This window comes from Schistocerca serialis, chromosome 7 (assembly GCF_023864345.2).
Source record: "Schistocerca serialis cubense isolate TAMUIC-IGC-003099 chromosome 7, iqSchSeri2.2, whole genome shotgun sequence".
NCBI lineage: Eukaryota > Metazoa > Arthropoda > Insecta > Orthoptera > Acrididae > Schistocerca > Schistocerca serialis.
Genome location: NC_064644.1, coordinates 310,461,674 through 310,476,665, shown reverse-complemented (window position 1 = coordinate 310,476,665; position 14,992 = coordinate 310,461,674). Strand labels below are relative to the sequence as shown.

At 43.4% G+C, this 14,992-nt stretch overlaps 1 protein-coding gene across 1 annotated transcript in view; it reads left to right on the top strand.

The window, feature by feature from the left end:
• LOC126413037 (A disintegrin and metalloproteinase with thrombospondin motifs 7-like) overlaps positions 1-14,992 on the top strand; it is a 427,824-nt gene that overhangs the window by 277,884 nt on the left and 134,948 nt on the right. The window contains exons 12-13 of the mRNA XM_050082931.1: positions 2,206-2,311; positions 8,572-8,696. Coding sequence (XP_049938888.1) covers positions 2,206-2,311; positions 8,572-8,696 — 231 coding nt within the window. The remainder of the gene's footprint in view (positions 1-2,205; positions 2,312-8,571; positions 8,697-14,992) is intronic.

Below are 14,992 nucleotides of genomic sequence, written 5' to 3'. Positions count from 1 at the left end.
TGCTCAGAGCCATTTGAACCATTTAGCAAAGAAGTATTAAAGAACAGGTAGGCATGAAATTTTATTTCTCATCTAGAAAAAACGAAGTTACATAATTAATGCTTGTTTGCATGAAATTTTATTTCTCATCTAGAAAAAACGAAGTTACATAATTAATGCTTGTTTGCATGAAATTTTATTTCTCATCTAGAAAAAACTAAGTTACATAATTAATGTTCTGCTTGTTTGCAGGTACTTGTCTGCGATCTTGACATACAGAAGGGTCAAAAAAATGTATCCACTGTTTAAAAGTCCATAACTTGCAAAGTAATTGACGGATTTGTCTCGTTTTTGGTGAAAGTGTAGCTTAAATTCCAACTTAAAGATATCACTGTAGGTGTTCGAAATGGTCACCATTAACATCCACACACAAACGATGCCGCCGAACTGCAGCACGAACTACTGACTGCAAGGTGTTCAGTTGGATATTTGCACATTAATGTACGATGGATTCTCGAAGTTCACCGAATGTGCGTGGATTTTGTCGATAAACGACGTCCTTTAGTGTTCCCCACAGGTAAGAGTCCAGAGGAGTTAGGTCTGGGGAACGTTGGGGATACGCCACAGCACCTCTACGGCCTATCCATCTTCCTGGTAGATTTTCGTCCAGATACGCCCTAACACAATTTTGGTAGTGGGCTGGGGCACCATCTTGTTGAAAGTGAACTCTTCCGTCTCCATATAAGTCTCGGATGGCAGGTAAAATGTGCCGTCAAAGAAGAATGGTCCAATCAAGCCCCGGTAAGACAACCCACACCACACATTTACTCCTGGCAAATTCACGGCAAATTTGTCTCGAATGCGACGAATCGTTAAACGTGTCGGTGGCTCTGTTTCATACTCATTTCGAGAGTGCCGTTGAACCTCATTAATGTTTTCGTACTTAAAACAGCACTTCAAAACTGACTTCCTTTCATCGAACGTAAGCCTTGCGCCAGCCATGTTAACTCGAGTAACTAGGTGCAACTAAGAACAAAACACTGACTACCTGGCGACTGTCATCTGACAAAACAAAACAACGCAATACAACGCTTGTGTGGTGATTGCCGGAACTACAAACTATTACACTACCAAAGATGATACAACTCCGTCAATTAGTTTGCCAGTTATGGACTTTTAAACAGTGGAAACATTTTTTTGGGCCCCTGTGTATATTGACACTCCGTGCTGTAGTACCGTAGCCTGCAGTTGAGGAACGAAAATAAAATGGCACAGTCCATCTCCTCTTTATTAATGACGAACTCACTCGTCGTTAACGAAAGGTACCAAATTGCACAATGGGAGAAAGCCGTTCCAGTTGTGAGGCTGAACTATCGCTAGTGGTTTCCCAGTCCTCAATGACGTTCACTTTTCTACACTGTGCACTCACCCTGATTCTAGATCATAGGCTGTGTTCCTAGTATGAGAGTGACCCAGCTGCATGCTTAAGATGTGTCCCGGAAATGGAGTCGCTGCACACTCGCACTAGCATGCTGACCATCACAGGAAGTTCTGCGGTCTCTTCTGCAGTACTAGGAGTCACAGGATGTGAATCTAGGATGTTCGCAGATCCGAGTGCGATCACCCACTAACACGGTCCCATCGAGGAGAAAAAAGCGACTGAAATGTAGCGGTTTTAGAGGCGGAGGGGAAAAAGTGCAACGGCAAGTGCCGTGGGAAAGAAAACCTCTGCAATATTCTGGGCGGATAATAGGGCTGCTGGTGAGTTTGTACCATATAGCGGTAGTTCATGCTTTGGTGTTGGGGATTCTTCGTAGAGAGGTATTACCGTTGTAGCTGGTCTGACGAAATCTACTGGGACAGTAGCGGCGTCAGCGTACCTGTAACACACCAAGTCGTCATATGAGTGGTCAGTCTGATTATAAAATTGGTCGCTCGTTGTGTAGGTTCGTGTGTGGGTTTGTTTGTGGCTTCTGTATTCGAATTCCTGCCTTTGCCAATTAATTGGCTGTAGGGGTGCAGCTGGTTACGCCATTCAGTCCTGCTGTAATACATGGACATGGCGGTATAGCATTGTTTGTGTGCTCATTTAATCCTTCCATTGGCGGCTAATTTTCCGTAAGGAAAAGTGTTTTTGGGCGGTTACGCTTCCACCTGTGGTTATGACCATTGTTCCGCAGCTTCAGGATGAAGGTGTTGTTCGAGATGTGCCCACTTCTGTTGCAGCCTTGCGAGGACGGCTCGCCAACGTTCCGCGAGGTGCAGTGCTCCGAGATGGACTCTAAACCGTTCGAGGACAAGCTGCACAAGTGGAAACCATACCGAAAGGTCGGCGACCCTGCAGGTGAGTGGCAGGCGCCTCCAATTCGGCACACACTTCACAGAATAAACAAAATTTTGCTAGCCCCACAATGAGCCAAGTATTTTGCATTTTACTCCACTCTTCGTAAAAATCTGGGGTATTTGCTAGTGGGCGAAATTGATTAATGGTGTGACTGTATGTACAAAAATCTAGCTGATAACGGAGATCATGACAGACAAGAAACGCAAGGATAAGATTCGAAGGAACACTGTCGGAAGAGTTTGAGATCAAGACTGGTGTCAAGCAGGGTGATGAACTGTCACCAGTTTTGTTCATCATAACGCTGGAGCGGATTACCAGGGAATGATGGGCAATATACAAAGAAATGGGAATACCAAAGTGGCACGTGGGACATAAAAAGAACAATTGGGTTCAGATGGACTTTGGGTTCAAATTGACTTCCTGCTCTTTAAGGCTAAGGACAGTCTACTCAAATACCAAGACATATAATACCACTAGAATTGAGACACTCTAAAATTCCTTGCATAAGACCAACAAATTCAAATACACAGGAGAGAAAATACAACAGGAGAAAACAGCAGTAGTGTGGTGATAATACAGACGCTTAAGACGTTGGCGATAGTCTTCTGTATAACCAGAGAAGTGTACGGTCTGAAAAGTTTTTAAGGGTGTTGCAGGGGAGTTTATCCTGAGAAATAATTGTTACGAAAAATTTCGATAATTTGCATCTTTTCGAGTTATTTACCATCAAAGTTAGCCAGTCAAGTCGTTGCGCCCGCAGTTTCAAGCATATGTACTTCATCAAATGCGGTAATACACGGACATCTACGGGTCCGTGAATTACCATTTACTCAAATGTTCATTACCAGTTAAAATGTGCCCTTTCCGGGGGTGATAAATTTAAGCTGGGTGACCAAAATTTACGTTTGTTTGGTCTGAGGAAACCAAACGAAGAACCCTTTTTGCGACACTGCCTCTGGCAGGGTTCCTGAATTTGCGCACGCAACCACCTGATCGGCTAACTTCGATGCTAAATAGCTCGGAAACGCCGCGTATCGAATTTTTTTCTGAAGAATTATGTCTCAGCACAACTTCCCCTGCAATACCCTTACAAGCTTTTCAGACTGCTTCTGATTACCCTGTATAATGAAAATAATATCTCTGCAGCCGCGAAAATCAGATACTACGTGGTAACAATGATGAATGCGGTACTGTAGGCGAACAACGTCACACGGTAACACTAGGAACTGCTAGAGACAGATGAGAGAAAACTACTGAGGAGAATATTCGGCTTTAAAAGAGTTGCTGAATGGCAGATACGAAGTCCTAGGGAAGAACTCTGTCAAAGCATAAGAATTCACAAAGGAACCTTACGGACCTGCCTTTTTTCGATTTTCTTCACGCTTACAGAATTTGAAGGCCAGTGTCCGGACATCAGTATCCCACAGCAGTACGATACAACTCTCAAAATCAGTCAAAAATATGGCCTTTGAAGATTAGTAGCGCTGGCAAACACAAATAAATTTGTCAGTGCCTCAGCATGTAGCGTAATCGATTTGTATTCACAAAGTCGCTGGTTCGAATCTTGCTAGTATTATACTTTTCTCTTTATTTGAATTCCTTTTTATTGACAAATGCAAATGTTAACAAATATTGAATCATCTTTTTAGTTTTAAATGCTGTCCTTACGCCAGTAATTTAAAATTTGATACAGACATCCAAAATGTCTTTCCGTTAAATGAAAAGAATCATATAAATCAACAATATTACTCAGTATCTAAAAATAAAAATGTATTTGATTTTCTATTTGGTGTTGTGCATTTTTGTTCCAATTTTAGTGGATTTTAAATACTCGCATTTTCGTAACTAGTAATTAAAAATAAAACGATGTTATTTGTCTTAAAAATCATAATTCTTTATATGTTAATTAACATTTACATTTGTTAATAAATATGTAATTCGGGAAAAAGTATATCTCTATCACGATTTGAACCTACGACATTATGATTATAGCCCAAATACACTATGCGCTGAGCTGACCGAAGACACGTATTCACCTTGTCATCAACATCTGACAGCAAACTGTGCAGATCTGCTCGCAAACTTCAGTGACTGTACTAGGATAGGCAAATTAGGTATTATAGTATAAGATAGCTCCAGAAGAATGAAATTATTTCCTTTTTTTCAACCCATAATCGTCACCAGCTATTTGACATGCACTGCTGAACAAAGTCAACTTCTAGACTTTACCATTCATTACAGTCTCCAGGTACACGCATTCATGTTGTTTCTTCTTGTTTCCTAATGTCATCTACCCACCTTCCATCGTTTCGGCGACTCATGCATTTCTTATCAGTTTGAACTTCATCTACCTACCATCCATTCATCTGTATCTACTCGTATGTTCCACTATACGGAAAAAAACGGAGAAGTACACTCAATTATCAGACAATTTCACCCTGTTAAGAGATTATGGAAATGTGAAGGAAATTGAAACGTGTGTCTTTCATGAGCTAACCAAACAACTTGCAAAGTCTCAGTGATTACAATACAATTACGGTTAATTTCTACCACAAATAACGCCCTAAGACAAAAAACGTAGTAACACATCTGACGAAAAGTGGTCTCGGTCCAATGGATATCCTCCAATGGTGTTGCATGACGTCGTTGGAGTACGAAAGCACAATAGGAATTGAAGAGGAGCTTGATAGGTCATAGCTACAGTGTTATTGTAAAATAGACAACATAATAATTGAGTGAATGCAGAAAGATTCTACACCCCATTGTTATGCACATTTTGAGACTAGTGGTTGCCATTAGCAACTGTTACTATGGGCTCAGGTTGTTGGTACATGTTGTTTATGTCAGTACTAAATCAAGTAACAGGTTTATCAAAAAGGGCTTTACAAATTTGAAAACTCATTGATTGTATCGTTTAACTTACAGACATGATTTTGGTAACATTTTATACCACTTACATAAAGTATTTTACCCTATACGTAAATAGTTTCAGTGGGATCTCCGGTGCAGGACACATCCCATCTGAAATCGATATCTTGCCAAATTCGCTGCAGCATGTCAGGTGTGACTTGTCCAACTGCGAGGTAGATTGTAGCTCTGACCTCTTGTAGAGAAGCCAGTGAAGGTTGAACAAACACAATATCCTTGATGAATCCTAAAACGAAAAGTTGTCACAGTTTTCTACTCTTCAAACCAAGACACACAGCGGGCATACCCAGGGCCAGTAAAGGTAGCCAGCCATCTTTGCTGCAACTGTCACTAGCGCTCGCTGCGGCGCATTTCTGTACTAGAGTACAAGGACAGTCAAAAGTTGATCTATTTTCCGTCAAGATGACACCAAGACTAAGTCTCTAAGTAGTATGAATAAGTTTGTACGAATTTTCGATGTTGTAAATCCTTTTTAACACACATTGTATTTATTTCTGACCATTAGTTGGTTATCTCAATGTACTCAGTATATTAATGATCTGGCGGGCAGTATAATAGTCACTTCAGACTTTTTTCTGATGTTTCTAATGAAGTGCTGTCTGAAAGTAAACTGCATAAAATCCAGTCAGATTTTGATATCTGGTGCAAAGATTAGCAACGTCTTTTAAAGGTTTAGAAAAGTAAAATTGTATTGTTAATGAAATGGAAACACATAGAGTCCTTTGACTACGATATCAGTGAGCCTCAGTTGAAATCAGTCATGTAAGACAAATACCTGAGATAACAATATGTGGGGATATGAAATGGAAAAATTACTTAAGTTCAGTCGTACGTAAAATAGGTGGCAGTCTATAGTTCATTGGTAGGACACGGTGAAAATTAATCAGTCTTCTAAAGACATTGCTTACAGAACATTCGCACGACCCAACCTCGAATACTATTTACGTGTTTGGATCCCCTACCAAATAGGACTAACAGTGTATGTCGAACATATTCAGAGAAGGGCAATCACGAATTTCACAGCATTGTCTGCCTCAGGAGAGAGCGTTACGAAAAGGCTGAAAAGCGTGAACTGGCAGTCGCTTGAAGACAGACGCCAAATTTCCCGCAAGATCCAAGATAAAAAGTTTAAAGAACTACTTTTAAGTCAGGAATCTAGAAATACACTACAGCCCGTTACGTATCGCCCGTAGGGATCGGCTAGACTAGAGCAATATAATTACAACGCATACAGTGGTACTTGAGCAGTCATCCTCTCGGCGAAACATATAAAGCGAAAAAACTCCATGATGTGGAACAATGAAAAATACCTTGTACCACGGACTTCACAGTGGCTTGCAGACAGCAGGATATTTATAAGGAATGAACAGTAAAACAGCAGCGCCAATTTTGACGTATGTAAACATGAGACGTTTGCTATAGCGAGACATAAGATCGATGGTTGTCAAACACAAATTAGTGTGAAAAGAAACCTATCATTACGACACTTTAAAAACATCATCATTCGAATCACTTCATACTCGTAAAGCACTTAACCGGCAGCAAACCTAACAGAATATATACCTATAGAAAACTTAACTCCGTCCGAACAAGCCATGAAGGCCCAGCGGCACCGACCGACCACCATGTCATCCTCACCCCAAAGGCATCACTGCATGCAGATATGGAGGGGCATGGGGTCAGCACGCCGCTCTCCCGGACGTTGTCAGTTTTCGTGACCGGACCCGCTACTTCCCACTCACGTATCTCCTCAGTTTGCCTCACAAGGGCTGAGTGCACACCGCTTACCAACAGCGTTCGGCAGACCGAGCGGGCATCCATTCAGGTGCTAGCCCAGCCAGACAGCGCTTAACTTCGGTGACCTGACAGGAACCGGTGTTACCACTGCAGTAAGGCCGTTGGCATACACATATAAGAATCTTTTTGATGACACTTTACATATAAAACAGAAATTAAAACGCTAGGTTGTATCTTTCATTGTACGCTAGATTGTACCTTCCACTCGAGTCTATAATAACCAACTTTTTGAGAAAATTTTAAAGAGCTTTTAAACTGCTGCTGTTTTTGGAAAAAAAATTAAAGAGCTTAAGTATGGTAGTTGACATGTACTTTTATTGTGTTGATTGTTTTGTTCCTGATGACTGGAAAAGAAATTCCCTGCATCCTGAGGTTTCCTTGTGGCAGTGTAGGAAGTAGACTATCAGTTGTAATGTTTATCCTGCCACTATCCATAGTAAAAACGTTACTCTGTTATACGTGCATTCTTTCTTTCTTTCTTTCTCGAGCCTTTGTCCCGCTCCAACGCGGGGTCGGCTTCGTTCGTATAGATTTGGCAGTGTTAATTGCAGAGGGTGGCCGGATGCCCTTCCTGCCGCCAACCCGAACCCCCTGGGACGGAAGTAGTGTACCCTAGCTGACTGCATCTAGTGTAAGTCATGAAATAGTGCGAACGTTTTTCAGATGTCTGTGAGTCGTGTAACTGAGGCGGAACTTGGGGATCAGCCCGTTATTCACCTATCGGGATGTGGAAAACCGCCTAAAAACCACATTAAGGGTGGCCGGCATTCGCCGGGCGGATGCGATCTGGGGCCAGCGCGCCTACCCGAGTCCAGGAAGCAGCGCATTAGCGCTCTCGGCTACCCTGGCGGATTTCTGTTATACGTGCATGTACAGTCTTAATACGTGATCGGAGGCTTTCCTGGCGTATGTGTTGTTTCCAGGGCTCTCGGGTTCAAATGGTTGAAAAGGCTCTGAGCACTATTGGACTTAACATCTGAGGTCATCAGTCCCCTAGAACTTAGAACTACTTAAACCTAACTAACCTAAGCACGTCACACACATCCATGCCCGAGGCAGGATTCGAACCTGCGACCGTAGCGGTCGCGCGGTTCCAGACTGTAGCGCCTAGAACCGCTCGACCACCCCGGCCGGTGGCTCTCGGGTGTCCAGCCAGATGCGATCGTTGAAATCCCACGATATTTCGGCGAATAACCTTTCCGCCATCATCAGGTGGTTCTGATGGAATGGTCTGTCTGCTCATTGCCCTGGAAACAGTCTTAATACGGTCTGCATGCTAGTACCGAAAACAGTGTTTTATCAGTCTGGTTCGTATATCATGGTACGGTACGCTTTGTATCTGTAACATCCACTCAGTTATTGAAACAATTTGAAATTTTAACTTTCCATCTCACAGGATTATATGAAAATGGGTTCAGGTAACGTGAAACTAGTTATCAGTTAAATAAAGAACTGGAACATTCACCTTTGCTTGCAATAGGGACCGCAAGGGCTGTCGGTAAACCAGGTCTGTCTCTTTGCAGTAAACCCATGCGCACTGGTGTGCATCAACGAGGAGCGCGTCTACTCGACGCTGGCACCGCGCGTCAAGGACGGCACCCCGTGCAAGCCCGGCACCAGGGACATGTGCATCTCCGGCCGCTGCCGGGTGAGCCTGCCGGGGGTTCGCCTCCAGGCACCCCCCGCTGCTGTACAGCCGCTGCTCTGAACGTTGCCACAGCGTAGTCAGTGATCTAGTAGCAGTAGTTGTTGTTGTAGTAGTAAGGTATTTGACATCGTCCTGCACTTCCGTGTACTAAAAAAATCGGGCTTATCGAGTACCAGACCAGATTCGCGACTGTGTTCAACACTTCCTTGCGGGTAGAACTCAACAAGTTGCCCTTAACGGAACAAAATCGACAAATGTCAAGGTAATTTTTCGGAACATTCCAAGGATGTGTGGTAAGACCGTCACTGTTTACGATACATGGTGGTCCATTGATAGTGACCGGGCCAAATATCTCACGAAATAAGCATCAAACGAAAAAACTACAAAGAACGAAACTCGTCTAGCTTGAAGGGGGAAACTAGATGGCGCTATGGTTGGCCCGCTAGATGGCGCTGCCATAGGTCAAACGGATATCAACTGCATTTTTTAAAATAGGAACCCCCATTTTTTTATTTCATATTCGTGTAGTACGTAAAGAAATATGAATGTTTTAGTTGGACCACTTTTTTCACTTTGTGATAGATGGCGCTGTAATAGTCACAAACGTATAAATACGTGGTATCACGTAACATTCCGACAGTGCGGACGGTATTTGCTTCGTGATACATTACCCGTTTCAAAATGGGCCGTTTACCAGTTGCGGAAAAGGTCGATATCGTGTTGATGTATCCCTATTGTGATCAAAATGCCCAACGGGGGTGTGCTATGTATGCTGCCCGGTATCCTGGACGGCATCATCCAAGTGTCTGGACGGTTCGCCGGATAGTTACGTTATTTAAGGAAATAGGAAGTGTTCAGCCACACGTGAAACGTAAACCACGACCTGCAACAAATGATGATGCCCAAGTAGGTGTTTTAGCTGCTGTCGCGGCTAATCCGCACATCAGTAGCAGACAAATTGCGCGGCAATCGGGAATGCTACATCAACATCGATTGCACCCGTACAATATTTCTATGCACCAGAAATTGCATGGCGACGACTTTGAACGTCGTGTACAGTTCTGCCACTGGGCACAAGAGAAATTACGGGACGATGACAGATTTTTTGCACGCGTTCTATTTAGCGACGAAGCGCCATTCACCAACAGCGGTAACCTAAACCGGCATAATATGCACTATTGGGCAACGGAAAATGCACAATGGCTCCAAGTGGAACATCAACGACCTTGGCAGGTTAATGTATGGTGCGGCATTATGAGAGGAAGGATAATTGGCCCCCATTTTATCGATGGCAATCTAAATGGTGCAATGTATGATGATTTCCTACGTAATGGTTCAAATGGCTCTGAGCACTATGGGACTTAACTACTGTGGTCATCAGTCCCCTAGAACTTAGAACTACTTAAACCTAACCAACCTAAGGACATCACACACACCCATGCCCGAGGCAGGATTCGAACCTGCGACCGTAGCAGTCGCGCGGTTCCGGACTGCGCGCCTAGAACCGCTAGACCACCGCGGCCGGCCCTACGTAATGTTCTACCGATGTTAATACAAGGTGTTTCACTGCACCACAGAATGGCGATGTAATTCCAGCATGACGGATGTCCGGCACATAGCTCGCGTGTGGTTGAAGCGGTATTGAATAGCATATTTTGTGACAGGTGGACTGGTCGTCGAAGCACGTTCGCCGTATCTGACCTCCCCGGATTTCTTTCTGTGGGGAAAGTTGAAGGACGTTTGCTATCGTGATCCACCGACAACGCCTGACAACATGCGTCAGCGCATTGTCAATGCATGTGCGAACATTACGGAAGGCAAACTACTCGCTGTTGACAGGAATGTCGTTACACGTATTGCCAAATGCATTGAGGTTGACGGACATCATTTTGAGCCTTTATTGCATTAATGTGGTATTTACAGGTAATCACGCTGTAACAGCATGCGTTCTTAGAAGTGATAAGTTCACAAAGGTATATGTATCACTTTGGAAGAACCGAAATAAATGTTCAAACGTACCTACGTTCTATATTTTAATTAAAAAAACGTACCTATTACCAACTGTTCGTCTAAAATTGTGAGCCATACGTTTGTGACTATTGCAGCGCCATCTATCACAAAGCGAAAACAGTGGTCCAACTAAAATAACTAAAATATTCATATTTCTTGACATACTACACGAATATGTAATTAAAAAAATGGGGGTTCCTATTTAAAAAAACGCAGTTGATACCCGTTTGACCTATGGCAGCGCCATCTAGCGGGCCAACCATAGCGCCATCTGGTTTCCCCCTGCAAGCTAGACAAGTTTCGTTCTTTGTAGTTTTTTCGTTTGACGCTTATTTCGTGAGATATTTGGCCCGGTCACGATCAATGGACCACCTTCTATATATAAGTGATATAGTAGCGCCGGATGCTCTTAAAAGCTGTTCGCAGATGGTGCGATTGTCCATAAAAAAGTGACCTTCAGAGGACTGATGAATGGTGAAGGCTCTGGCAAAAGACCCTGATCCTAAATAAGTACAACATTCGCATACGTAGAAGAAGAAATTCACTATTGTACAACTACGCTATTGATGACAAACTTTTGGAAACAGTGTATACCGTAAAATATGTAGGAGTAACGATCCGGAGCGACTTGAAGTGAAATGACCACATAAAACAAACAGTAGAAAAATCAGATGCCTGACGAAGATTCATAGGAAGAATCTTAAGGAAATGTAACTCATCCACGAAAGTAGTGGCCTACAAGGCGCTTGAACGACCGATTATTGAGTATTGTTCACTTATGTGGGATCCTTACCATGTAAGATTGACAAAAGAGATAAAGAAGATCCAAGAGCGACGCGTTTCGTTACCGGATCGTTCAGTCGGCACGAGAGCGTTACGGAGATGCTAAACCATCTCCATTGGCAGACGCTACAAAAGAGGCGCTTTCCATCGTGGTGAGGTTCACTATTGAAATTTCGAGAGAGCGCTTTCCGGAAAGAGTCGGACAACGTATTACTTCCTCCCATGTACGTCTCGGGAAATGATAACGACGAGAAAATTCGAGAAATTGGAGCCAATGTAGAGGCTTACCGACGATCGTTCTCCCACGCGCCATTCGCGAGTGGAACAGGGTAGGGCAGATCAGTTAGTGATATGAGAAGTACTCTCCCCGACGCACCATTAGGTAGCTTTCTGAGTATGATGTAGAGATAGGCGAAGAGTTTTATTCGTCCTTAGGTCACTTTTACATGTGTATTGGACATATCACGGTATTAGAATTTAACAACAATACTATCAGCGGAAATTTCATATCAGCCCACACTCCGCTGCAGAGTGAAAATTTGATTCTAAAAACAACGTAATTTACAAATACAGGCATTTACATACTTACAGGTCTAGTATGACAAGGAAGGGACAGATATTCCACAAAATGTCGGGCGAACTGCCTGATGTTTGCAACTTCCTGCCATAATATTTCGGCGCAGATTCTTCTGGCCATCTTCAGGTGATACTGGCGAAAACTCCCTGAGCTCTGGTACTTAAGGCCCTTCCGGCACATGCGCGTTGCGCGTGCGCAACTTGAGCGCGTTCGATTCTGTTAAGCCACGATCCCTCCGTGCTGAAAACTCGCCGCATCGAAATCAATTCGATTGTGTTCCCGCGGTTCCATCACAGAACTAGGCCGGCTACGGAGGACACGAAGTTTTTCGATGATTGGATTCCATGCCGAATTCAACTGGTAACCGCCGTCACGATTAATAAGAGACTCATTGTCAGACAACCGTATTTCCACGGATTCCTTAATAATAAAACTCCACAAGTTAGACGTATGGGCCACAGTTTTTGTCTCATTTTAATTTATGGCATGACCAGCGGAAATACAGTGTTCGACGATGGCAGACTTACAAGGCTGAAGAAGGCGAGTATGCCGTTGATGTTCTACAATGCGATTCTGCACAGTACGCGTCGTTTGCCCTATATAAGATTTGCCGCATTTTAAATCTCACAACAAGGGACAGGTCGTCGGCTGTGGGCTTATAGTGGAACGATTGCAGCATTTGCATGAAGTAATTTAGGGAAATCACGGAAAAACTAAATTAGCGAGGCCGGATGAAGATTCGAGTCGCCCCCTTCCCCCACCCCCCACCCGATACATGGCCAGTCCGCTTAAAACAGGGCTACCTTAATCTAGTGTCCTCAGCTCGTGGTCTTGCCGCAGCGTTCTCGCTTCCCGCGCACGGGGTCCCGGGATCGATTCCCGGCAGGATCAGCGATTTTCCCTGCCTCGAGATGACTGGATGTTGTTGTGTTGTCTTCATCATCACCATTCCTCCCCATCACAGTCGGAGGAAGGCAATAGCAAACCACCTCCGCTAGGACCTTGCCTAGTCAGCGGTGCGGGTCTCCTGCATCGTTCCCTACGCTCCTCGGAGTATGGGACCTCATAATTATTCGAGTAGTGTACAGTAATAATAAACAGTCCCATACTCAGTGAATCAATGAAGGCGGAGGAGATGCGGGTATCCTGCAGTGGCGCATATGGCAAGGTCGCAGTGGAACCGGTTCGCCGTTGCTTTCCTCTGACCTATTATGATGTGTGTTGATGACTGTGATTAGTGCTTCTACAGTGTAGTCCTGGGTTTCTGTTGCTATAAATGAAGGGGGGAGGGGTGTGAAACGTGGTGCCAGACAAAGCTTACTTCCCTGGAAAAGAACCAAGGGGTCCAGCCGAGCTTCAACTTCTCATCCGAAGAACAGATCACCATCAACACTGTTACTTTCTTTCGCTTCGTGAGACACTGCGGAGAAGGAGAATACGTACATCCTACACCTACAGTATTAAATTTGCAATGTTGGTGACCCATTATCTCAGAACCTTCGAGAAATAGAGATCTGAAATTTTTGGGAAATATAGTTTCATATAGTGGAACAGGGAATTGTATCTATGCTTTATAGATCTAGAAAAGGCATATGACCGGGTTCCTAGGAGGAAGTTATTGTCTGTTCTACAAGATTATGGATTAGGAGGCAAACTTTTGCAAGCAATTAAAGGTCTTTACATGGATAGTCAGGCAGCAGTTAGAGTTGACGGAAAATTGAGTTCATGGTTCAGAGTAGTTTCAGGGGTAAGACAAGGCTGCAACCTGTCTCCACTGTTGTTCATATTATTTATGGATCATATGTTGAAAACAATAGACTGGCTGGGTGAGATTAAGATATGTGAACACAAAATAAGCAGTCTTGCATATGCGGATGACTTAGTAGTGATGGCAGATTCGATTGAAAGTTTGCAAAGTAATATTTCAGAGCTAGATCAGAAATGTAAGGACTATGGTATAAAGATTAGCATCTCCAAAACGAAAGTAATGTCAGTGGGAAAGAAATATAAACGGATTGAGTGCCAAATAGGAGGAACAAAGTTAGAACAGGTGGACGGTTTCAAGTACTTAGGATGCATATTCTCACAGGATGGCAACTTAGTGAAAGAACTGGAAGCGAGTTGTAGCAAAGCTAATGCAGTGAGCGCTCAGCTACGATCTACTCTCTTCTGCAAGAAGGAAGTCAGTACCAAGACTAAGTTATCCGTGCACCGTTCAATCTTTCGACCAACTTTGTTGTATGGGAGCGAAAGCTGGGTGGATTCAGGTTACCTTATCAACAAGGTTGAGGTTACGGATATGAAAGTAGCTAGGATGATTGCAGGTACTAGTAGATGGGAACAATGGCAGGAGGGTGTCCACAATGAGGAAATCAAAGAAAAACTGGGAATGAACTCTATAGATGTAGCAGTCAGGACGAACAGGCTTAGATGGTGGGGTCATGTTACACGCATGGGAGAAGCAAGGTTACCCAAGAGACTCATGGATTCAGCAGTAGAGGGTAGGAGGTGTCGGGGCAGACCGAGGAGAAGATACCTGGATTCGGTTAAGAATGATTTTGAAGTAATAGGTTTAACATCAGAAGAGGCACCAATGTTAGCACTGAATAGGGGATCATGGAGGAACTGTATAAGGGGGGCTATGCTCCAGACTGAACGCTGAAAGGCATAATCAGTCTTAAATGATGATGATGATGATGATAGTTTCACTCATTTTCTGTTTAATGAACGAGGATCATAAATACACAGACAAATATTTAGTAAGTTACGATCTTTTTAAATTTATGTTCAATTTTTTAAAATCCGCTTTTGCTTCTGTTAGTGAAAAACCATTATAGGTAGAAATGTTTTGGTGGTTCAGCAGAAGCACTATACTAAGAGGTAACATAAAGTAAAATTAGGTAAACGTATCTGTAATAGTTCCTGA